The sequence below is a fragment of the Salvelinus namaycush genome, chromosome 8 (assembly GCF_016432855.1).
Source record: "Salvelinus namaycush isolate Seneca chromosome 8, SaNama_1.0, whole genome shotgun sequence".
NCBI lineage: Eukaryota > Metazoa > Chordata > Actinopteri > Salmoniformes > Salmonidae > Salvelinus > Salvelinus namaycush.
Genome location: NC_052314.1, coordinates 21,654,481 through 21,675,029, shown reverse-complemented (window position 1 = coordinate 21,675,029; position 20,549 = coordinate 21,654,481). Strand labels below are relative to the sequence as shown.

General features: G+C 44.9%; 1 protein-coding gene across 1 annotated transcript in view; it reads left to right on the top strand.

Annotated features, from left to right (window-relative positions):
- The window catches only part of LOC120052067 (cytosolic carboxypeptidase 6-like), a gene marked incomplete at its 3' end in the record, with an annotated part of 465,946 nt that overhangs the window by 399,923 nt on the left and 45,474 nt on the right, over positions 1–20,549 (top strand). The window contains exon 7 of the mRNA XM_038998928.1: positions 8,888–8,910. Within this exon, the coding sequence (XP_038854856.1) occupies positions 8,888–8,910 (23 nt within the window). The remainder of the gene's footprint in view (positions 1–8,887; positions 8,911–20,549) is intronic.

Below are 20,549 nucleotides of genomic sequence, written 5' to 3'. Positions count from 1 at the left end.
AATAAATAAAAACCGTCAACAATCTACACACAATACCCCATAATGACAAAGGGAAAACAGGTTTTTAGAAATTTTATGAAAAAAAAAAATCAGAAATACCTTATTTGCGTAAGCATTCAGACCCTTTGCTATGAGACTAAAAATTGAACTCAGGTGCATCCTGTTTCCATTGATAATCGTTGAGAGGTTTCTACAACTTGATTGGAGTCCACCTGTGGTAAATTCAATTGATTGGACATGATTTGGAAAGGCACACACCTGGCGACATAAGGTCCCACAGTTGACAGTGCATGTCAGAGTAAAAACCAAGCCATGAGGTCGAAGGAATTGTCCATAGAGCTCCGATACAAGATTGTGAAGGAGACCAGACTACAGAGGTAAAGAGGGAGTTTACCCAAAAGGGCTTTGTAGATGAACACATATATATGTATCTCTCTGCACATATTACACCACTGATCAATGTATCTACCAAATGTTACCCAATTCTACACATTAAAATGACGTAGTGTGCCCAGTGGGCGGGATGAGTGCACAATAGAGTACTATTGCAGATGATTTGTATTTACTTACAGTATTTACCCATAGGCATGCAGTACGTGTCCAGATCACGGTGACTAGTCATTGAGTGAAATCTTGCAACAGTAAAACCATTTTTTTTATGGTTATGGTATATTGATGTGTGCATGTTGATTTGGTCCAGCTAATGTGGTGAAAGGGTTTGCAATAGTTTTGGGGGGGGAAAGAGACCGTTGATATATCACAAAACATTCTCCTTTTTGTTCTTGGTCATTTATTTTTGTGATGCTACATTTTTCATGTTGGACTCCAGGGTTAACAGACAATGCCTTTGTCTTCAAAGTCATTAATTTGCATGGTTAAGCATGCCAATCAGGCCAGTGTGACTGTGATGCCCTCTAGTCAACCTCTCATCCCTGGAGGGTAACAGAGGGGACCTCGGTGTTAAGACTATGACCTACCACAGCTCCATGGACACAGTCTCTTGTGTCTCATCAAATATTGAATACAGAGAATTATGAAAATATTAGATTTTTTAAAGATAAGCTTAGTCTCTTATACTTCACTGTCTCTCCCACGCACACACACGCTCACACAGCAGCATTAAGTGTTGTGGAGGGATTTGGCATCTGTCTGTGGAGTCTCACATTCTCACAAATTTGCCTTATTTAAAAGGTTAAAATGAAATGGTTTAGGTGGCGAAGAGACTCCTTCCTTTGAATTTCTCACTCTTTTTTTCTTGAGCAAGATTCCAACTGGCTTCAATTAATACAGAATCCAAAGAAATCTTGAATTCTTCATTCTTTTTCATTTAAGCTAATAATGGCACAAAATGAAGACCATTGCGGTGAAACTCCACAAAAGGGGCTGACATTGACAGCCAATGCCAATGTCACTGTCACTCTCTGCCGGGATGCTAATCACCACAGTTGTTTCATATTCCTGCATGTGTATTCTCCTCTCCACTGTCCTCTATCAATGCTTTTCCTTCCTCCCTCCCTTCCTCTCTCCCTCTCATTCCTCTCTCTCTCCTTCTCTCCAACTCTGTATCTTTCCTCCCTCTCTCTCCCTCTCTCCTCCTCTCCATCTCTCCCTCTCTCTATGTAGGGTGTTAATGGAAATTAACTAATTGTTGCAACATTTAATGATTATATAATGCATTAAATCTAGCTTGTTACTTGCTAAGCAATTTTGTTACATTTCAAGGGCAATCAATTTGTATTAGGCTAGATAAAATCTGCCCGCCTCTGTCATGAGAGACTTTGTGCTGCTCCCAAGACTAGATATTCATGACAAGCCACTGCCATTCTCAACAACGACTCTAACCTACATATATACAATGTGTCAGGCATATGGAGGTCACTTACTGCCTGCCTGGATATGTGCTGAATTGATGATGCATTGATGGGAAATTGATAATTCAAGCATATGTTTATTTAATTGTGTTTGCTTGTTTCATGTCCTTCTATTTATTTATATATATTTTTATATATATTTTTGGTATCCAATTGGTAGTTACAGTCTTGTCTCATCGCTGCAACTCCCGTACGGACTCGGGAGAGGTGAAGGTCGAGAGCCATGCATCCTCTGAAACACAACCCAACCAAGCCACACTGCTTCTTGACACAATACCCACTTAACCCGGAAGCCAGCCTCACCAATGTATCGGAGGAAACACCGTACACCTCTCAACCGTGTCAGTGTGCACTGCACCCGGCCCGCCACAAGAGTCGCTAGTGCGCGATGGGACAAGGACATCCCTGCGACAGAGCCTGGACTCGAACCCAGAATCTCTAGTGGCACAGCTAGCACTGCGATGCAGTGCCTTTGACCCCTGCACCACTCTGGAGCCTTCTATTTCTAGCGTAAGGCTACTTCTTCGATTCCTGCATCATCAATACCTCAGGATTAAATTTAGATTTTGTGTCACTAATTTACACACAATACCCCATCATGTCAATGTAGAATTGTTTTTAGAAATGTTTACAAATTAATAAAAAATGAAAAGCTGAAACGTCTTGACTTTAAGTATTCCACCCTTTTTAATATGGCAAGCCTAAATAAGTTCAGGAGTAAAATGTGCTTAACAAGTCACATAATAAGCTGCATGGACTCTGTGTGCAATAATAGTGTTTAAATGACTACCCCATCTCTGTACCCCACACATACAGATAATAGTAAGGTCCCTCAATCGAGCAGTGAATTTCAAGCACAGATTCATCCCCAGAAAAGCAGGAAGATTTTCAGAATGTTTGCAAAGAAGGACACCTAATTTGTAGATGGGTAAAAAAAAGCAGACATTGAATATCTCTTTGAGCACGGTGCAGTTACAGTTGAAGTCGGAAGTTTACATACACCTTAGTCAAATACATTAAACTCAGTTCTTCACAATTCCTGACATTTAATCCTAGTAAGAATTCCGTGTCTTAGGGCAGTTAGGATCACCACTTTATTTTAAGAATGTGAAATGTCAGAATAGTAGTAGAGCGAATGATTTATTTCCGCTTTTATTTCTTTTATCACATTCCCAGTGGGTCAGAAGTTTACATACACTCAATTGGTATTTGGTAGCATTGCCTTTAAATTGTTTAACTTGGGTCAAACGTTTCGGGTAGCCTTCCACAAGGTTCCCACAATAAGTTGGGTGAATTTTGGCCCATTCCTCCTGACAGAGCTGGTGTAACCGAGTCAGGTTAGTAGGCCTCCTTGCTCGCACACATTTTTTTCAGTTCTGCCCACAGATTTTCTATAGAATTGAGGTCAGGGCTTTGTAATGGCCACTCCAATACCTTGACTTTGTTGTCCTTAAGCCATTTTGCCACACCTTTGGATGTATGCTTGGGGTCATTGTCCATTTGGAAGACCCATTTGCGACCAAGTTTTAACTTCCTGACTGAAGTCTTGAGATGTTGCTTCAATATATCCACATCATTTTCCAACCTCATGATGCCATCTATTTTGTGAAGTGCACCAGTCCCTCCTGCAGCAAAGCACCCCCACAACATGATGCTGCCACCCCCGTGCTTCACGGTTGGGATGGTGTTCTTCGGCTTGCAAGCCTCCACTTCTTTCCTCCAAACACAACAATGGTCATTATGGCCAAACAGTTCTATTTTTCAGACCAGAGGACATTTCTCCAAAAATTGTGATCTTTGTCCCCATGTGCAGTTGCAAACCGTAGTCTGGCTTTTTTATGCCGGTTTTGGAATAGTGGCTTCTTCCTTGCTGAGCGGCCTTTCAGGTTATGTCGATATAGGACTCGTTTTACTGTGGATATAGATACTTTTGCACTTGTTTCCTCCAGCGTCTTCACAAGGTCCTTTGCTGTTGTTCTGGGATTGATTTGCACTTTTCGCACCAAAGTATGTTCATCTGTAGGAGACAGAACGCATCTCTTTCCTGAGCAGTATGACGGCTGCATGGTCCCATGGTGTTTATACTTGCGTACTATTGTTTGTACAGATGAGCGTGGTACCTTCAGGCGTTTGGAAGTTGCTCCCAAGGATGAACCAGACTTGTGGAGGTCTACAATTTTTTTTCTTAGGTCTTGGCTGATTTCTTTTGAGAGGCAACAATAGGCACTGAGTTTGATGGTAAACCTTGAAATACATCCACAGGTACACCTCCAATTGACTCAAATGATGTCAATTAGCCTATCAGAAGCTTCTAAAGCCATGATATCATTTTCTGGAATTTTCCAAGCTGTTTAAAGGCACAGTCAACTTAGTGTATGTTAACTTCTGACTCACTGGAATTGTGATACAGTGAATTATAAGTGAAATAATCTGTCTGTAAACAATTGTTGGAAAAATTACTTGTGTCATGCACAAAGTAGATGTCCTAACCGACTTGCCAAAACTATAGTTTGTTATCAAGAAATTTGTGGAGTGGTTGAAAAATGAGTTAAATGACTCCAACCTAAGTGTATGTAAACTTTCGACTTCAACTGTATTAATTGTACACTTTGGATGGTGTATCAATAAACCCAGTCACTACAAGGATAAAGGCGTCCTTCCTAAATCAGTTGCCAAAAAGGAGGGAAACCACTCAGGGATTTCACCATGAGGGCAACACACTAAACTCTGTAAGGACAAAACACTAACAGAGTTTAATGTCTGTGATAGGATATAACTGAGGATGGATCAACAACATTGTAGTTACTCCACAATACTAATATAAATGACAGAGTAAAAAGAAGGAAGCCTGTACAGAATACAAATATTCAAAAAGATGCATCCTGCAATAAGGCACAAAAGTAGTCTGCAAAAGAATTGGAAATGAAAAAAACATTTTGTCCTGAATTCAAAGCGTTATGTTTGGTGCAAATCCAACACAACACATCACTGAGTACCACGCTTCATATTTTCAGGAATGGCGCCGGCTGCATCATGTTATGGGTATGCTTGTCATCGGCAAGGACTTTGGAGTTTTTTAGGATAAAAAAAAGGGAATAGAGCTTAGAACAGGCCAAATCATAGGCCAACTATACACTGGAGTGGCTTACCAAGACGACATTGAATGTTCCTGAGTGGCCTAGTTACAGTTTTGACTTAGATCAGCTTGAAAATGGCTGTCTAGAGATGATCAACAACCAAGTTAAGAGAGTTTGATAATTTTTAAGGAGTCATGGACAAATATTGTACACTCCAGGTGTGCAAAGCTCTTAGACACTTACCCAGAAAAACTCACAGCTGTAATGCTGCCAAAGGCAAAAAATGATCACTTTCTCCATCCGATCCTCTGTGTCATGCACCCGGGACAACGCATTGGCCTTGATGTGCTTAGATCCCGGCCGGTAGGAGAGGGTAAAGTCAAACCTGGCAAAGAATAGGGCCCACCTGGCCTGACACGGGTTCAGCCTCTTCGCTGCTCGAATATATTCTAGGTTCCGGTGGTCCGTCCAAACAAGGAATGGGTGTTGAGCACCCTCCAGCCAGTGCCGCCATGTTTTCAGCGCCTTCTTGACGGCCAGCAACTCACAATCCCCCATGTCGGAATTCCGCTCTACGGAAGACAGCTTCCGTGAGTAGAAGGCGCATGGATGGAGTTTAGGCGGCGATCCAGTGTGTTGGGAGAGAACAGCCCCTACTCCAACCTCGGAGGCGTCCACCTCCACGATGAAGGGCAGAGACGGGTCAGGGTGAACCAGAACAGGTGCGTTCTTAAAACTTTCCTTGCGCGCACGGAAGGCCTCCTCAGTCCAGTGCAGCTGTCGAGGACTACCCTTCAGGAGGGAGGTGAGAGGGGCCACCAATGTGCTGAAACCCCCAATGAAGCACCTGAAATAGTTGGCAAAACCTAGGAAGCGCTGCACCGCCTTTATGTTGGATGGAACAGGCCACGACCGTATTGCACTGACCTTCTGCTCTTCAATCTCCCCTCCTGCGGTGGATATCCGATAGCCCAGGAAGGAGACTGCCTGCTGGAAGAAAAGGCACTTCTGTGCCTTGGCGTACAGGTGTTGCACTATCAGCCTCTCCAAAATGGACCTGACATGAGACATGTTCCTCACATGTAGTGGAGTTCACCAAGATTTTGTCTATGTACACCACTACACAGCAACCCAACATGTCTCTAAACACCTCGTTAATGAAGGATTGTAACATTGAGGGTGCATTTGTCAGGCCGTAGGGCATTACCCTGTATTCGTAGTGCCCGGTGCTGGTGCTGAAGGCAGTCTTCCATTCATCCCCCTCTCTGATGCGCACCAGGTTGTCGGCACTGTGTAAATCCAATCTGGTAAATTACTGAGCGCCGTGCATGTGTTCGATCACAGTGGGTATGAGAGTCAGGGGATAACTGAATTGAACAGTTGCCTTATTCAGTGTCCGGTAATTGATACAGGGGAGGAGACCTCTGTCCTTCTTCACGAAAAATAATCTGGAGGAGGCCGGAGAGGTGGACGGACGGAGGAATCCTTGGACCAGCGCCTCCTGGACGTAGACCTCCATGGCTTCGGTCTCTGCATGCGAGAGAGGGTAGATGTGCCCCCACGGGAGGGTAAAACCAGGCAGTAGGTCGATAGTGCAGTCCCATGGGCGATGAGGGGGCAGGCACGTGGCACAAGTCTTCAAAAAAGCGACATGTAGGTCCCAGTATTCCTCTGGGATAGGGACGTGGGTGGCCTGGTCCGGACTTTCCACAGAGGTGGCACAGATGCAGAGAGACACCTCCCCTGACATTCCTGTGACCAACCCAACAACCTCCTCTCTGCACACAATATCCTGGGGTTATGCAACTGTAACCAGGGGAAACCTAAAACTATGGGGTGTGCAGGAGAGTCTAATATGAGGAAAGTGATGTGTTCATGGTGGTTGTGAGCAACTGTGAGGGAAATGGGAATCGTGGTCTGGCACACCAGTCCTGTTCCTAGGGGATGGTTGTCTAGGGCATTGACTGGGTTAGGGGGTTGTAAAGGGACTAAAGGAATGCATAATGATAAGGCCACTGACCGGTCTAGGAAATTGCCTGCAGAACCTGAGTCCACTAGGGCAGGACTCAGTGGGGGGCCAGGATAGTCTGGGAAGGTGACAGGAAGGAGGATGGGCTGGATGGACAGAGAGGAGCAAGGCACGTTCACGCCTACCTGGGAAGGTGCAGGAGCGGTCCTCGGCGTGGCGCTTCCTCGCCTGGTTCTCCTTCTGGGACAGGTGTTCCAGGGGTGGTCCAACTCTCCGCAGTAGGAGCAGAGACCCTGTTGACGGCGCGTTGATGTCCCATCTCCATGGCCACAGTCTCGCTGGAGGTTCCTGGGAGAGACCCGAACCCCCGGGATGGGCGACGATGGGCACGCAGGAGATTATCCAGGCGGATGGCCATGGCGATCAGCTGGTCCAGCGTGAGGTCCTCATCGCGACTGGCCAGCTCGGTCTGGACTACCGCCTGTAACCCGCTGCGGAAAACCGTCAACAGGGCCTAGTCATTCCAGCCAGTGAATGCAGCCACCGTCTGGAAATCCAGAGAATACTCAGACGCTGTCCTCGACCCCTGGCGTAAACAGAGGAGATGCTCAACTCCCTCTTGGCCCTCAGTAGGGTGGTCGAAAGCGGCACAGAAGAGCTGGGTGAAGCGCTCATAGGACTGCACTTCTGGACTGTCCCTCTCCCAAACGGCGTGCTCCCACTCCAGAGCCCGGCCTGTCAGCACCGAGATCACCAAGGCCACCTTGTCCCTCTCGGAGGCCGCCCCGGCATGACGGGCAAGGTGGAGGTCACACTGCAGGAGAAACCCCCTACAGTGAGCTGGGGTGCCGTCAAACTGCTCCGGAGGGGCAAGTGGACGTTGCTGATCGGACCGGGTGATGTAGATGGTGGTGGGATGGCTGGAACGATCGCGGAGAGCTGGGAAGGTGGTGGTGTAGCCTGCAGCTGACATACGGTCTGGAGCACCTTGTCCATGGCAGTCCCGAGGTGCTCCAGACACAAGTCGTGGTACAGGCGCTTCGCTCCTATATTGGAGAGGTTGGAATGTCCTGCTGCTTCTTGTTCTGTTGGGTCAGTCATTCTGTCACAAGTGTAGAGAGGAGTAGGCAGGAGGCAGTCGTAGGTTTAAAACTACTGAATTTATTAAATCACCATATATAAAAGCGGGACGAAACCCAAAGTGCAAAATATTAAAGTACTCAGGAAATAGTAGGAGAGATTCCTCTCAGGAAAACAAGCAACATTTACAATGACCGACAAAGACAGTGATTGAGTGGCGATTTAAATACTCGAATGGCTCACAACTTCCTCCAGCTAAATCAAGACAAGACCAAGGTACTTATTGTTGGAGCCAAAGCATAGAGAGAATCTGGCAGCACATTTTAATTCACAGACAATAAAGGTAAAACACCAGGTAAAAAACCTAGGTGTCATTTTAGATTCTGAACTCAATTTCGATTCACACAATAGAAATGTGACCAAAATAGCTTTGTACCACCTGATGAACATTGCCAAGGTGCGGCCGTTTCTTTCTCAGGCTGATACAGAGAGACTCATCCATGCTTTTATTACAAGCTGGCTTGACTTCTGTAACGCTCCCCTGTCTGGTCTATCCAAGAAAGCCATTGGTCAACTGCAAAACATACAGAATGCTGCAGCATGGGTACTGACCAAGGCCAGACGTAGAGCACACATTACACTGGTTTTAAGGTCTCTGCACTGGCTGCCTGTGAGTTTTAGAATACATTTTAAGATTATTCTAATGGTTTTTAAAACAATCCACGATTGTCCACCCCAATACATGTCAGACATGATTTTTTGTTATGTACCCAGTAGGTCCCTCAGGTCCTCTGGCACTGGCCTTTTAACTATCTAAAAGCCTAGGACCAAGAGGCATGGAGAGGCAGCCTTTAGTTGCTATGCCCCCAGCCTCTGGAATCGCCTGCCAGAGAACCTGAGGGGTGGAGAAACTGTGAACATATTTAAAAAGCACACCTTTTTAAGTTTGTATTGTTATTCTTTATTTTTTATCCTCTGGTGTTTGTTGTGTAGTATATTTAAATATTTTTTGTAGTAGTTTTTTGTTTTGTTAGTTTTCTCCTATGAAGCACATTGCGTTGCATCTATGTCTGAAATGTGCTATATAAGCTTGATTTGATTTGATACATATAATGAGTACATAAAGAAGGGGACCTTACTGTGTAGCTGACTCTGCTCATTCCTGATTAATTTAGGATTTCTGATAGATCTAAGAAATCACAGTTTTGAGAAAAATATTATTTAAAATAAGAGAACTATTGCAAGAAACTGCATAAGATAATTTGTCTGTTAATGTTAATTATTGCCAGTTTTTAGAAGACTTTGAAATTGGGATCCTTCACTCTGGACAAGGGCATTTCCAAGCATAGAGCCGACATAAAAATTAATAATAAATAAAATATTTTGAAAATTCCTAAGCAAATCTTTTCGCTTATTAAATTCCCCTAAATGTATTTTTTAAGCTCAAATAATACACAAATAAATAAATAAACAAACTAAAAAATATAGTTTCCCTGCCAGACAAGGATTGTCCTGACTTTCAAGAATCTCTGAAATATAGGCTATAAGATTGACACGAGACGCTGATAGGAGGAATTATGATTGACTGATGAACAACAACAATTAACTTAAGAGGGTAAAGGCGTCCGCATGCTTCCCAACAGAAACAGTTTTATAGAATTTGTGCATATATTATGATGACATTTTGTGACATTTTTGTTCGTTTTGGGCTTCCTGAGCGTTATTTCGGCTGTTCTGGCACACAAGAACATTTCTGCAGGCAACCCGAAGTCTACGCCCCTTCGGCGGGGATTGGTCAACAGTAGGGATTCGTCAGTAAAGTCTTTGTTACCATTCAACTAGAGACAACTCATTTTACTGCACCAAACATCTTAGTTAGATGTAAAATTGAGCAACTAAGGAAAAGGAGGACCGAGCACGCCCTATTATCATTGACGGGGCTGTAGTGGAGCAGGTTGAGAGCTTCAAGTTCCTTGGTGTCCACATCACCAACAAACTAGAATGGTTCAAACACACCAAGACAGTCGTGAAGAGGGCACGACAAAGCCTTTCCCCCCTCAGGAAACAAAAAAGATTTGGCATGGGTCCTCAGATCCTCAAAAGGTTCTACAGCTGCAACATCAAGAGCATCCTGACTGGTTGCATCACTGCCTGGTACGGCAATTGCTCGGCCTCCGACCGCAAGGCACTACAGAGGGTAGTGCATTCGGCCCAGTACATCACTGGGGCTAAGCTGCCTGCCAGCCAGGACCTCTACACCAGGCGGTGTCAGAGGAAGGCCCTAAAAATTGTCAAAGACCCCAGCCACCCCAGTCATAGACTGTTCTCTCTACTACCGCATGGCAAGTGGTACCGGAGTGCCAAGGGTAGGACAAAAAGGCTTCTGAACAGTTTTTACCTCCAAGCCGTAAGACTCCTGAGCAGCTAATCAAATGGCTACCCGGTCTATTTGCATTGTGTGCCCCCCCAACCCCTCTTTTACACTGCTGCTACTCTCTGTTTATCATATATGCATAGTCACTTTAACTATACATTCATGTACATACTACCTCAATTGGCCCGACCATTCAGTGCCCCCGCACATTGGCTAACTGGGCTTTCTGCATTGTGTTCCGCCACCCACCACCCGCCAACCCCTCTTTTACGCTACTGCTACTCTCTGTTTATCATATATGCATAGTCACTTTAACCATGTCTACATGTACATACTACCTCAATCAGCCCGACTAACCGGTGCCTGTATATAGCCTCGCTACTGTTATAGCCTCGCTACTGTTATTTTTCACTGTCTTTTTACTGTTGTTTTTATTTCTTTACTTACTTATTGTTCACCTAATACCTTTTTTGCACTGTTGGTTAGAGCCTGTAAGTAAGCATCTCACTGTAAGGTTTACACCTGTTGTATTCGGCGCACGTGACAAATAAACTTTGATTTGATTTGTTCTGACTATTTTGAGGAAGCGTATACTGGCTATGTTGTCTCAAAATGGACAAACAGTACTATTGCTGCTTTTTTCTTGTTTTTCAAGCGAAGGTCTTTTAAGGGAGTATGCGAGCGCACTTGTTCGGATCGGCTAGCTGAGTTCGGCTAGGCGTCCACCGAACTGAAGCATGCTGACGCCTTAAGGAACTCAACTGTAAAGAAAACAGTACAAACAACAGAGAGAAACCATAGCCCTAGTAGGCCTACAGATAATCAGTACTGTCTGAATACTGTCTGAATCCCTGTGTCCTTTGAAGAGGTCTGTAGTGAGCCATGATGCATTATGTTAATTGCATAACTAGGTTTCTGGAAGCAATGCTGATTAAATATGAATTGACTTTGATTATAGTGAAGTTTAAACTGTAGCCTCGTCTCAAATCCAGAGGAATAATGGCACTGTACATAATGCATTGATATTAAGTTGAGAACAGCAGATTGAATGCCCCTACCTTGTTTACTGTTTAGCCATTTGTCTGAGGCAGTGATTAGATCTCTGTGTATATATTTAGATATCACTGCAGATTGGTACTCTGACAGCAAGATGACTGTCTCACAGGCTGCCTTGACTTTGGGGAAGCTAATGGAGAGGTATGGACACACTGGGCAAGGTTAGGCTGACTGATCCACAGATGACACAATGTCAATTGCACTCCACACTGCCCTTTCCCACCTGGACAAAAGGAATACCTATGTGAGAATGCTGTTCATTGACTTCAGCTCAGAACACCGTAGTGCTCACAAAGCTCATCACTAAACTAAGGACCCTGGGACTAAACACCTCCCTCTGCAACTGGGTCCTGGACTTCCTGACGGTCCACCCCCAGGTGGTAAGGGTAGGTAACAGCACATCTGCCACACTGATCCTCAACACGGGAGCCCCTCAGTGGTGTGTGTTTAGTCCCCTCCTGTACTCTCTGTTCACCCAGGATTGTGTGGCCAAGCATGACTCCAACACCATCATTATGTTTGCTGACGACACAACAGTGGTAGGCCAGATCACCGACAACGATGAGACAGCCTATAGGGAGGAGGTCAAAGAAAAACCCTTGAATGAGTAGGTGTGTCCAAACTTTTGACTGGTACTCTCTATATATTATTTTGTATTTTTTTGCTCAACTCCGGCACTTTTCAGCCTCATATTCATTATCCCCAACACCATACTAGTGTCTACATATGTGAAAACCACCGTGTGTTTCTATGATCTGTGGTTAAGAAGATAAAAGGTCCTAAAAAATGCATCTCTGTGACACGGTAGGATTATACGTCAGAAGAACAGTGATTTTCAAAACCTGCAACAAGTTTCTAGCCAAAGGGGGGTATTGTCTTGCTCCCCACATCACGGCGAATCTCATAGTCTTTGCAAATCAATGTTTTTTAAATGATGATGTCATCAGGTAGAACAAAACGTAGAAAATCTCCGTTTTCACATATATAGACATATGAATTGCCCTTTAAGTTTTAGCAGCGGTCATTTAGCTGGCTTCTTATTTAATGGTACTGTGCCGCAAGTGAAACATGCATGGCAAATCGAGTTGAGTAGAAAGAGGACTTCAAATAAGCAGTGGCAAGGGCTTGCTTTTGAAAGAGCCTGTGTGAGTTTATCTTTGTCCTTTTCTCCGTTTTAAGTGGGCTACAAAGTTGGGAGTTTTGCATGAAGATGATCTCCCCTGTGACTGTGAATAATTCATTAGGCATGACAAATTATTCCATTCTCAACCAACACTACTGCCACCATCACCACCCACAAGACTCCTTTTTGTGTCAGATAAGCATTACAATTTCAGAAGACCCCTTATCAGTCTTCTAAGAGTTGGGATGTATCGCAGAGAAGTTCCTGTCAGTCGTCACATGCCACAGCTCTAAAACACAGAAGCTGCCTGTTTTTGGGAGGGGTAGGCAAACACACAAGAAGAGAAATGCATATATACATTCAGTTTTGAAATGGACTGATGTGCCAGTACTTTATGGGTTATTGTGATCCAAACAATTGGTCCAAGTGTGTAGCTATATACAATAGCAGTGGTTGGACCCCCAGGTAGAGAGTACTAGGCTCAGGGGCCTCCAAGTGAGTGTGGTCTTCACCACAGCTCACTAGTCCAGCCTGTAGTGGGGAATGCCTTCCTGCTTTCTGGCTGCTGGCTGCTTAGGACCTGACTGAGGCTGATGGATTGCAGCACACCCTGCGACACCTCAGCACTTTCCCCCAGCTCAAGCACTGCTTACAAATTACCTTTAAGATAATGTTATTTGTCTCATAGTGAGAAGTTTGAAGTAAGACAAGGTGGAAATATAGCTGCAAGCAGCAATGTCAGTTTAGCTGTGGGCCCATAGAGCCACCATCAGGACAAACTGGACACATCGCCCTAGATTAGCTACTTTTGTACTGTTTACCACGCTTGTCAAATATCAGAACTCAAAATCAAACTGATCATGCTTTTGATGTTTTTTGGACTATTTTTTATGATGTTGAATACTTTAAACCCTGCTCTACAGCTTAGCTAGACTCACATCCCTGAGCATGTGTGCCAAATTTCATCACTCTGTGTCAAACAGATCAATATAGAAATATGGGCCTGTTATGCACCACTGTGTGGCTGATCTAAGTGTGCTTGCAGTTGTTGAGTCTTGACAGCATTTGGAACATGTGTATCAAGTTTTGTTACAATACGAATATCCATGTTTGATTTATATGCATTTCTATGCCATAACACACCTACGTGAGAGTGTATTGGTCAGTATGTTGTTTGAGCTACTAGCCTGGAAATTGTTGCTTTGAGAGACCTTGGTCCATAGATGCCACATATGCAGATCGGTCATTTGGTGCCAGAGGAGTAGCGTTGTGTCTTTCACAAAATAGAAAATGGCGGAAAATCCATCATGGCGGACCTTATGGGTCCTTGAGGGAAATGTGTTCCTTGTGAGCAGAGGGACCTATGTACATCATTTCAGATTTCTAGGTCTCACGGGTTGAGGGGCATGCACTTTCAAAGTTTGAATCTTCATTTGCTTGTTATAGCGCCACCATGTGGCCAATTAACATAGCATTGCTTGAGCAGGTGTGGCCCTTAGGCCTTTACTTTTTTTCAAAGTCTCAAGCTTGTAAGTCTTACTATCTCACATGAATTTGCAAGTGAATTTTTGCTTATAGAAGAAGAAGAATGCAAACAAATACAATAGGGTTTCACCAGCTTCACTGCTTAACCCCTGAAAAGGAAAGAGTAGACTAACCGCTTGCCTCCTCACTGATATTCCTCCAAGGAAGGAGAGCGAGAGGGCCGTTGTGCAGTGGCTGAAGGAGTGGGTGCTAAAGGCCAGAGGAGGGGAGGGTTATCAATCAGCTGCTGTGGCAGCTGAGATGGTAGGTAAGGGAAAGGTGAGGAGGGAGGGAGTGGGAGGCCCTGTGGGAGGCTTACAATCTGAGGAGAATGAGGCGGTTCTGTTCTGTTTGGCTCCAGTCTGACTGTGTGACTCCTGGGCAGGACGCTGAGGGACCTCTCCACTCAGGTCTCACACCGCACTGCAGCAGTACATGTTATCACTGCTCAGCACCTGGCTGGGCCCATTCTCATTTTTCCGTCTCTCACACTCACTCTCATCAAAGTCTTATTCAGCTGAATCTGCAGTGGAATTCTCCATGACTATAAGAAGTCTTCACTAACTCAGTGAGCACCGGGTTTCTGAACTGAAGGGCACTTGTAAGCACCTTGTCTTAGCATTATTCACACAGACACCAAACTCATTGAAGCAGCTGCATAGGTTATTAAAACCCAACTCATTCGGTTTCTGAGGTAATCTTTTTTTCCTGCCAAATGAGAGATTGGCTTTAAGTCACAGAAGACACACGAAAAGAGCAAACTGACAAGGGTCGTCCCTCCTCACTGTCACTGGCTGGTCCCCGGAGACTGCATTAGAGGAGGTGACATTAAGCGCCCCTGCCAGGCCCATGTTAATTAGAGACCTCTAACACTGTCAGATAACCGAGAGCCATTCAAACAAACAGCACCTTTATGTCCAGAGATCAGGAGGCAGCAGACAACTCTGCCCTCTCTACTACCACTCCCTGATGGGGACATGGCTTACAGGGGACAGGGGAGGTCTGTAGTGCACTGTGTACACTAGCTGGTCATTCTTTAGGTCACAGTATAGCTACTTGTGCATCAGGTCTTGTGCTCTAGCAATTTATACCAAAGTCGCAGTTCTTGCATTATTGTGTGAATGCATGGGTCCACATGGGTATACATTAATGGGCTCATGGATCCCAGTAGTGGGTACAGTACCTGATTTTGGATAGGGTTCTGGAACTTGCCAGGAAGTTGTGACAGTGGCAGAAAAAAGAGGGAGTGATAGAGGGTGGATGTGTGTCTGTCAGTGGGGGCTAGAGAGGGAGGTGAAGATGGCTCCAGTCAGAATGAGATCTCACTGTGTTGGTAGAGAGAGAGCGGGATGGAGAGGGAGAGGGAGAGAGAGAGAGAGTGCCAGTGGAGTTGGGCAGTGTGACTGTGTCTTCCTGCTGGCCGTAAGGCTGTCTGTCTGTCTAGAACCTGCTATGGCAACCCAGCTGCTGTCAGCTGGCTTCAGTGTCCCTAGTGTGGGACAGGCATGCTGGCTGTCAACTCCACACTCGCATCTCCTCTCTGCTCCTCTCTCCCTGTCCCGTTGTTAACGCAGCACCACAGCCTCCTAACTGCTACACTTCCCTGAGTGGACGACAAAACAGAATAGAAATATGTGAATAATCTTTGACAGCTTTTTATGCTTTGTACTCTGGTATGTTCTAAAATCATATCTGATCTTTATTTTGAGCTGGTTCGTATGTCCCCTCTGACCGCAGACTGTGCTGCGAGGCAGCCACTACTGGCAGGTTTGAGTCTGACTGTTCTGCTACGCTCCTGGGATGATAATAAGGGGGGGCAGTGTTGAAGCCAAGCTGAGAGAGTGTGACTGTGCGTGTGGCTAGTGGAAACTCATCCCGACAGCTAGCCAGCAGCCGTGCACCTGCACACAGCAAGGTGTTGGCCTAGCGCTGAGGCGTGAGGCCTTTACTGGAGGATAACACGAGCTGAGAGGGCCCAGTCACCCATCCAGGATTCCCTGCGCCCTACTCGCTGGGGCTTAAGTCTCTACATGGAGAGGAAAAAATGATGCAGATGTGTGAAAACAAAAATAGAGGAAGAGGCAATTGGATTTGACAAATTCTCTCTTTTTTAGCCTAAGGGTAGTTTGCAGTGCCAGGACTTAATTTGTAAGACTTAAGGAAATAGCGTTACACTGTGACGGTGTCACACTTAAAGAGCTATCTGTTCCACTGCCTCTGGATGCTTTTTGATGAGGCCATAATTAGGGAGAAGTGTCAAGAGCTGGTAGCTATGGTTTCCAGATAGCATGTTTGCCACATGTCAAGGCTTCATCGGGGTGTGTGTTTTGTGTTTGTGTGGGTGTGTGTTGGCATGAGTGTTCATACAGTGAGTATAGTATACTGTGTTCAGTATGATTGCCAACAGTGAATCACATCTTTATCGGTTAGCTAACATCCATATAAACAGGATAGGTAAATTCATGTTGAATATATTAAAATAATGTATTATGTGCCCCTGTCATTATTACTATCCTTACCAATGACATACTGATAAAGAGGAATTATTTATCAACTCTGTATTGATGTAATTTTCTATGAAAGCTGTAAAGTATATCTGTTCCCTGTTCTATAGTATAAAAGGGAGAAAATGAGAGTGAGTTGAAGTGATGTGTCACGTGCCAGTATTCCCAGCTGGAGTTTCTTTTGTATGTTTCTGCCTGGACTCTCATGGTGCCTGGCTGGGTAGGGATGTAGGGCTGGTAGCTGGTGACACTCTCGTCAGCGGCTGTGTGACGGCAGAGATCGCGGCCATTCTAGTGTGGAACCCCAGAGCACATCTGAGACTGATGTTTGTCTGTCTGTCAAGGAAGGAGCAGTGTGGTACCACGATGGGACATGGGGGTGTCAGGGGGCTTAGGGCCTCATCCCCACACCCCTCTTTCTGACAGCAAAGGTCAGGGCTTCTCCTGCCTGTCTCTCCCTGCTCCTGACAGGCCTTCCTGTGGGACCAGGCCGGGCCCCTGCTCCGGGCCCTGGCTCGCTGACACACGCCGCATACAATTAATATTTCATCACTGTTTTCCCTTCCCCTTTGATCCACCCCCAGAGCTTTTGATAGGGGCCCTTCTGATGAGAACACCTTTTCACACCACTGAACTTCCTCAAACCTGCAGGAAGTTAGCCGGGTAAGTTTAGATGTGACTTTGCGTATGCGATTGATAAAAGGTTCCAATTTTTCTCTTGATAATTGTGAATCACTGAAGAGAGAGCATGGTGTGTTTTTTGCGTCTGACAGGGAGGTTCATTGTCCTGGTTGAGTGTGTTTGTCAGTGTGATTTGGAGTGTTAGTCAGAGCTACTGAGAGCTGTTACAGGCATTGTTTTTTCCATTTACGTTTTGAGGTTGGACTTTAGCACGTTAGCACCTAGGGCGCACCGATTGATGTCACCTCGTTAGTCAGTATGAGTTACACCTGTGCTGGTTGCCATCTCGTTATTCGGAAGGGGTTTCACCTGTGCTGGCCCAGTTGCTATTTAAGAGTGCCTGGCCCAGTTTTCCAGTTGTCTGGTTAGATGCGGAGGGTTAACACCTTTAGTTGGCTTGCCTTATTTTGAGTTCTAGACAAACAGTCCTGTATTTGATTTTGTTTCGCTCTTCCTTTTTGTTTGCTTCCTGTCTTTAAATTTGTTGTGGATTTTTCTTTTGTTTGCCTCCTCTTGGTCAAATTTAGTGGGCTGTCATGGTGGGGGTCTTTTAGGTTCCAGATGTTGTTGCTATTTAACTTTCAGTGGACACCCCCATGAGTGTCTTTCAGAACCACTCCAAAAACCCCACCTGTTTTGGTTGTTAGTCAGTGACTTTTTGTTAGTTTTACCTTTCTGTTTGAATTACATTTTTGGTTTTCTTGCTGGGGAACGTAATAGCCTAAATGCAGAATAGACTGTAAGTACAGCATGGCCATCAGCGGGGTGATCATATCAAACAGACATTTTAACCATTAATAATACATTAGCCTGATCTGATGCTCCTGCTATGCAACAATCACCCATTCCTTTCCCTCCCTGCAGACCAGATGGGGGGGGATTCAAATGAGGGGGGGAAGGAAGCATTAATGACAGTCTGGAAAGGAACATGTCAAAATGATTGACAAAGAAGAGGGGTACAGGGGGATGCTTGGCAAACACTTATCACGAGAGCTTATTTTAGAGACAGACCTTCTATAAAGACCTCTATGGAACAGTCTGTACTGCTAAATTGTAATAACATGGCATATCATCCACTAAACCCAACTTAATTATGTTCCAAGTTCAAACAATAAATAAATAACAACATCTATCCTTGGCTTGGGGCACCGTGACTCACAATGGCTCTGTAACCGTTACACTTTGGCAAGCACACAGCCCCAACTCGGACTGGGAAATATATGACCTTTGTGCCTGACTTGTTCTTTTACCTTGGAGTGAGTAATGTAGTTTCTGCTCTGAGAAAAGCCACAATAAAGTGTGACTTGGGGGACATGGTTGGTTGGGAGTGGCGGCGGTGGCCTGTGCATTTGTCTGAATCATTGTCCCCAGCCCGGGTCCTGACTGCCGTGCTCTCTGCCACAGCGTGATGGAGGAGCACTGGGGCCCTGTCACACCCTCAGCACTAAAGCACTCACCCTGCCTCCAGTGAGCCCACATGGCTTTACACTGGGCCTGCAGTGAAGCATGCACCATTCATTCACACAGCATACACACACTGCATTGGCCTCTAGTTTGGATATCTAATGTTACAGCAGAGACAAGACCCATGTGTGTCTCAGAGAAGATTACATGGGCTGATGGAAAGCATTAAGTATGCAAGGTCATGTGGATGTACTGACTGATACGGACTGTAAGCAGTGAGACCGGTGACCCAGGGTGGTCTCTTTGCATATACAAATGAGCCACACCCCAGGACTAGTCTGTAATGATTAATATGACCAGCAGACCATATGCCAAGGTCAGCTCTGCTTGTTCTAATACCTTCCCTCTGACCTTGAGTGTCACCAGCAGCACCCCATGCTAACCTCGCTCTCCTGTTAATGAGCCTTATCTCCCATTAGAGAGAATGGACTGTAACAACACATTATACCAGAAGACTCATAATCATTAGTGCCCAGACCAGTGTGTATGGATCAAGCCCACTGTGGTGTGGCATGGGAGAGGGCCATGCAGCACAGGCATTTTCAAACATTAGGGCCTTTCGTTGAAGACTATAAAACACCATCAGCCTTCCAGCTTAGCTTCTTCTGTGCCCTCTAGTATGTGTACGTTCTTTTGTGTTTTCTGTGTAAAGAAAGTGGGGAAAGGAAAAGTGGATGAGTTGGAACCAGTTTTCCTTGTGGCTACTCTCTCCATTTTCCCTATTTTTTTCCCTTGGTAATTTACATAAAAAAGGGAGTGATTATCAGTTGAGAAGCTGAGGTCGTGGATTTTAAAAGCTGCCTTCAAGACAGGACTATATTCCACAAATAACTCATCTCTCAGAAGTCCTGTTTGTTCTTGAGGTTTGCCCCCACTACAAACATTTTCTTGATCAAAGCCCTATGAAAGGGCCTGCCACTTCAAACATAGACCCCCATTCCGCCACATCGGTCTGCCAGCTCATCGCCATGGCAACTCCGTGATCCGCCAACATCTATGGAGCAGGTAGCCAGGAGTGTGATGGAATGGAAAATACCTCATTTAAATTAGCTTAACTTTTTCCACCTTATTTGATTGATTTCAAAGGTGAGCTGTCTGCCATTACTGAGGTGCAGAATGAGGCTATTGATATAGTGAGTAACCCACTATACACACACACTAATCTACCGTTTTGTGTATTCATTGTGAAAATCCAAATGAGGTCCAGCTATTTAAATCAAAAGATAGCAGCTTTCCTCAGGGCCAAATCATTTTCTGAACAAAATCCCAACTGAGCAACCAGCCCAGCCCTCTTTAAACTAACATGGAGTTATTTCTCAACTCAATTTGATTAAAAAATAAGTATAGATATAATCTCTCACTTTTGATGTTCATTTTATCAGTGGATTATAGTAACGGCGAGTATTGAGATGTGTATTAATCTATTTTATGTAAAGTTACAAAGGGATTAAAATGAGTGATAGGACTTAATCATTCCACCGGAGTGAGAATGTATTCTCAGTCTCAAAGTAAACACGAAGACCAAACTTGGCCTCATCTTAATCTGTTGTCTCTCAGTGTTCTATGTGAGCTGCATCTTCATGTTGCATGCATTCATCATCATTAGGGATTGGTTACCCAAGGTTTTTTATATTCATTTGTGTGTGCTTTGCTTCAGAATATATTCCTCTAACTAGTTTGTCCTGCCAATCAACTGAGTCTCGTCAATCACCTCCGAGGCCCAGGTGGCAACAGGCGTCCGAGCAGCAGTGCCTATTTCACCCGGCCAATCAGGATTCCCCAGAATTACCTGACATTTCATTAATCTCTATCAAAGTCTGGCTAAC